The sequence below is a fragment of the Sinocyclocheilus grahami genome, unplaced genomic scaffold (assembly GCF_001515645.1).
Source record: "Sinocyclocheilus grahami isolate Dianchi unplaced genomic scaffold, SAMN03320097.WGS_v1.1 scaffold927.1, whole genome shotgun sequence".
Lineage (NCBI taxonomy): Eukaryota > Metazoa > Chordata > Actinopteri > Cypriniformes > Cyprinidae > Sinocyclocheilus > Sinocyclocheilus grahami.
Window position 1 is genome coordinate 435,226 of NW_015506106.1, and position 4,338 is coordinate 439,563.

The 4,338-nt window shown below is 30.4% G+C and overlaps 1 protein-coding gene across 2 annotated transcripts in view; it reads left to right on the forward strand.

The window, feature by feature from the left end:
* Positions 1-4,338, forward strand: part of LOC107564369 (protocadherin Fat 3-like) — a 101,702-nt gene that overhangs the window by 40,599 nt on the left and 56,765 nt on the right. For both annotated transcript variants that reach the window (XM_016249430.1, XM_016249431.1), the window contains exon 8: positions 964-1,103. In XM_016249430.1, the coding sequence (XP_016104916.1) occupies positions 964-1,103 (140 nt within the window). The remainder of the gene's footprint in view (positions 1-963; positions 1,104-4,338) is intronic.

Consider the following 4,338-nt stretch of genomic DNA (forward strand, 5'->3'; position numbering starts at 1 on the left):
CAACGCGTAAAAAGACAGTATAAGTCATTATAATCAGTAATTATGTCCCCACTGGATGCAACAAATGCCTCGTTTGTAATGGGTTTTAATATTTTTTTCTCGTCGCTCCGGCCGGGACACGGCATCAACAGTCTGGTGAGGGGCGTAACATTTCCGTCACACGCTTGAGGTATTCGGCCAATCACAACGCACTGGATAGCTGGCCAATCACAGCACACCTTGCTTTTCAGACCGATGAGCTTTGTAAAAATCGGCACGTTTCAGAAAGGCGGGGTATAGAGGAGAAACAATAATGTACAGTATGTGGAAAATAATGTGTTTTTTTACTTTAAACCGCATAAACACATTTCATTACACCAAATACACCAAATAATGTTCTTTTAAGCAACATCATATGACCCCTTTAAGTTTTTAATGGCCATAAACTATCGTTGTCATTTTTGGTGGTGCTAGAGAATGGCAAAAGTAATCTTAATATAGGGGGAATTTAATACATACTATTGGCCAATAAATATGAAATATCTCTGGAGAGTGTTTTTGTGTGTGTATGGGCGGTGTGTTTGTTAGACTGTTTGTGTAGGTTGTATAGAAATATAAAGACAGTCTTAGAAAATGGATAAATCATCTTTTTGTATCACTTTAGAGTGGCACACACACATGCATGAGTGTAGATGTCTGCATATATTGTGTGAATGTGTTGCATATGTAGGATGTGTGAGTTATTTATCTTGCATATGTGGAGTGTGTATTTGTGTTTTATATATGGATATATATATATATTGCATATGTAGATTGTGTGCGTTTTAAATGTGTGTGCTTTACACATGGAGTGTGTGTTGTGTGGGTGTAATGAGGAAATCCCATCCTACTTATGTTTTGCACTTCAAACCCCTGTATCGCCCCCGTATCCATAACATATAGAGAGTTCTTGTGTTTAATCATGTTTTCCTGTTTTCATGTAAGGTGGTGATGTGGACAGTATGTTTGGCGTTGAGAAAGGCGTCGGCACTATCGTCATCGCTAAACCTCTGGACGCCGAACAGCGGTCGTTTTACAACCTCACTGTGGAGGTTACAGATGGGACTAATATAGCGTACACTCAGGTAAACACACGCACAAATAAATAAACTTTCACAAACATAAACATACTTAAGATACTCATAAAGCTCTGTTCCAAAAACATGATACTACTAATACACTAATGTATATTTATTGAATATTTAATATTAATATAAATAGTAATTATAATTGATTTCTCTCTTAATATTACATATTAATATTATATATTATTATAATTAATATTTGATGTATAATTAATATTTATGTTTTTATTTTAATTAATATTTATAATCGGCATGCCTCCAGTCATACGTCATTATATATTAATATTCATTTATAATTAGTATTATAATCAGCATAGCTATCCACATGTATGCCAATATTTTATATTAATAACATTTATTTTATTCATATGTAATTAATTATTTATTTATATTGTTTAAATTTTTCATATTTATAATAATTCATAGTTATAATCTGATTTTTTCTTCACTTGTACGCCATTTTTTAATATATATATATATATTAATCAAATTCATATTTATATATATATATATATATAATTTTTATGTTTATATATTAAATACATTATATTATAATATATATATTAATATAATTAATATTTTAGTTTTTATAATATTTATATATCTATATTAATTCATGTGTATAATCCACATTTCCTTTTTTTTTTATGTCGTATGGCAGTTTTTTTTTTACCTCCACTTAATTTTTTGCAATTCTTTTCTTAGTATATGGCCAGACATGATCTTAAAAGGCAGCATAATGTTTTTCATATCTTTTGGAGCAGCTTTTTTTGTCTTTTACACACTTTTGATACCTAAAGTGTCTAGGTAGGAAGTTCACTAGGTTTTGGAACAGACTTAGTGTTTGTCTGCTTAACAGCAGCTGTTTAGTCGATGTTTGATGGTGAGGGTTTGATTGATAACGTCTGTCATCGTTCAGATTGCCTATCCCTGATGTCAAGGTCCCACCGGATTGATAGCTCCGTTGCCATGGATACGAGCCATTTTCAGTGTAATGTGAAAGGTCCGTGAAGGTCAGAGTTTAAAGGACACAATCCTTCCTGAAAGGAAAAATGTGGGAGAGTGAGGAAAAATGAATGATCGATCTGTTTATCTTTCGGAGTGGAAGCTGCTGCAGTGCTTAGGAGGAGGGTGACAGGAAGTGCTGTCACATTTATTCAGTTTATTCACTCACCATATATACAAAGCAAATTAACATATAAACACGCATGCACAAGAACATAAACACAAAAGGTAATTAATTCAAATTCAGTCAATTGCGTATTAAGCAGCACACACTCTCTGTTCCATGCAAATGCACTCCTTTAAAAATACAAAGTACAAACACACACGTGAACAAAGAGTGCCGGAGGGAGGGTCAGAGCAAGGACAAATGGAAAAAAGATGATGAAAGCGATTGTATTCCTCTCCAAGACTTGTTCTCAGACTTGTTTAGAAAGCACCATCTTTCATACACAAATATACATTCATTCACAGTCTATATACGATATATACACACACAGATGGTGCTCAGCGTGTCTCCACAAGGCCGAGTGTGAGAGGGAAGTGCACGTCTGTTATTCCTTTATAATTAGATCAGCCAATGTGGTTCGATCTCACACGCTCACAGACACACACAGTTGTGTACTCTCACGCTGTCTGCGTGCTCCTCTGACCAGTGTGGCTATTAATACGTGTTAGCGACAATTGAGTATTTGCGTCAGCCGATTTGTTTGCGTTTCAGCATTCAATCAACTTCGATTTGTTTCGTACACTCATGGTGCATGCAAGTTGTGTAATTTTCATTAAGTTCATTCCAGTTTTGTCAGTATTGATCAGAGAACTTCACTTAGTCTCATTGTAAAGAAAACTCCTAAAATGTAGAAAATTCGCAAACACATCAGTCGATACGAGGCTGCTTTGTTACTTAGATGTGATCAAAGTTACTAATATAATATACAGTGCTTGAATTTCATGAGTTTTCTTGATAATGTTTAGACATTTCTAGCCACTTAAAATTATTTATTTTGACAGAAAGAACATGAAACAACATTTGCAATGTGGCATTTTCAAGGGAAGGATATTTTTGTTTCATTTTATTATTTTAATAATGTTTACTGGCGAATCATTCACAATTGGACCATGAATGTGTACTTAGCAGTGTTATTTTAGTATTATTTCTATACTCTTGTAGTATATGTTAATATTTTGAATTAGCTTTTATATTTTACCTTCATTTTAAGTTTAGTTTAAGTAAATTTTTTTATAAATTTTTTTTTTTTATTATTATTATTATTTATCTAATTAAAGTGAAAACTTTAGTTTTAATAATTTTAGTATTTCAACTTAAACTTTTATTATTTTAGGCAACATATACATTTTTTTAAAGTTTTTTTTTAAATATTTGCATTTTATTTTATTCAACTTTATTCCAATTAACAAAAACCGTTATATGTGTGTGTATATATGTATATATATATATATATATATATATATATATATACGCTCCCGCTCAAAAGTGTTTTCATGAGTTTTCTTGATAATGTTTAGACATTTCTAGCCACTTAAAATTATTTATTTTGACAGAAAGAACATGAAACAACATTTGCAATGTGGCATTTTCAAGGGAAGGATATTTTTGTTTCATTTTATTATTTTAATAATGTTTACTGGCGAATCATTCACAATTGGACCATGAATGTGTACTTAGCAGTGTTATTTTAGTATTATTTCTATACTCTTGTAGTATATGTTAATATTTTGAATTAGCTTTTATATTTTACCTTCATTTTAAGTTTAGTTTAAGTAAATTTTTTTATAAATTTTTTTTTTTTATTATTATTATTATTTATCTAATTAAAGTGAAAACTTTAGTTTTAATAATTTTAGTATTTCAACTTAAACTTTTATTATTTTAGGCAACATATACATTTTTTTAAAGTTTTTTTTTAAATATTTGCATTTTATTTTATTCAACTTTATTCCAATTAACAAAACCGTTATATGTGTGTGTATATATGTGTAAATATATATATATATATATATATATATATATATATATATATGCTCCCGCTCAAAAGTTTGGGATCAGTAAGACTTTGCTCATCAAGGCTGCATTTATTTGATCAAAAATACAGAAAAAAACAGTAATCTTGCAAAATGTTATTACTATATAAAATAATGGATTCTGTTTTAATATACTTTCAAATATATGCAAAGCTGAATTTTCATCAGCCATTACTCCAGTCTTCAGTGT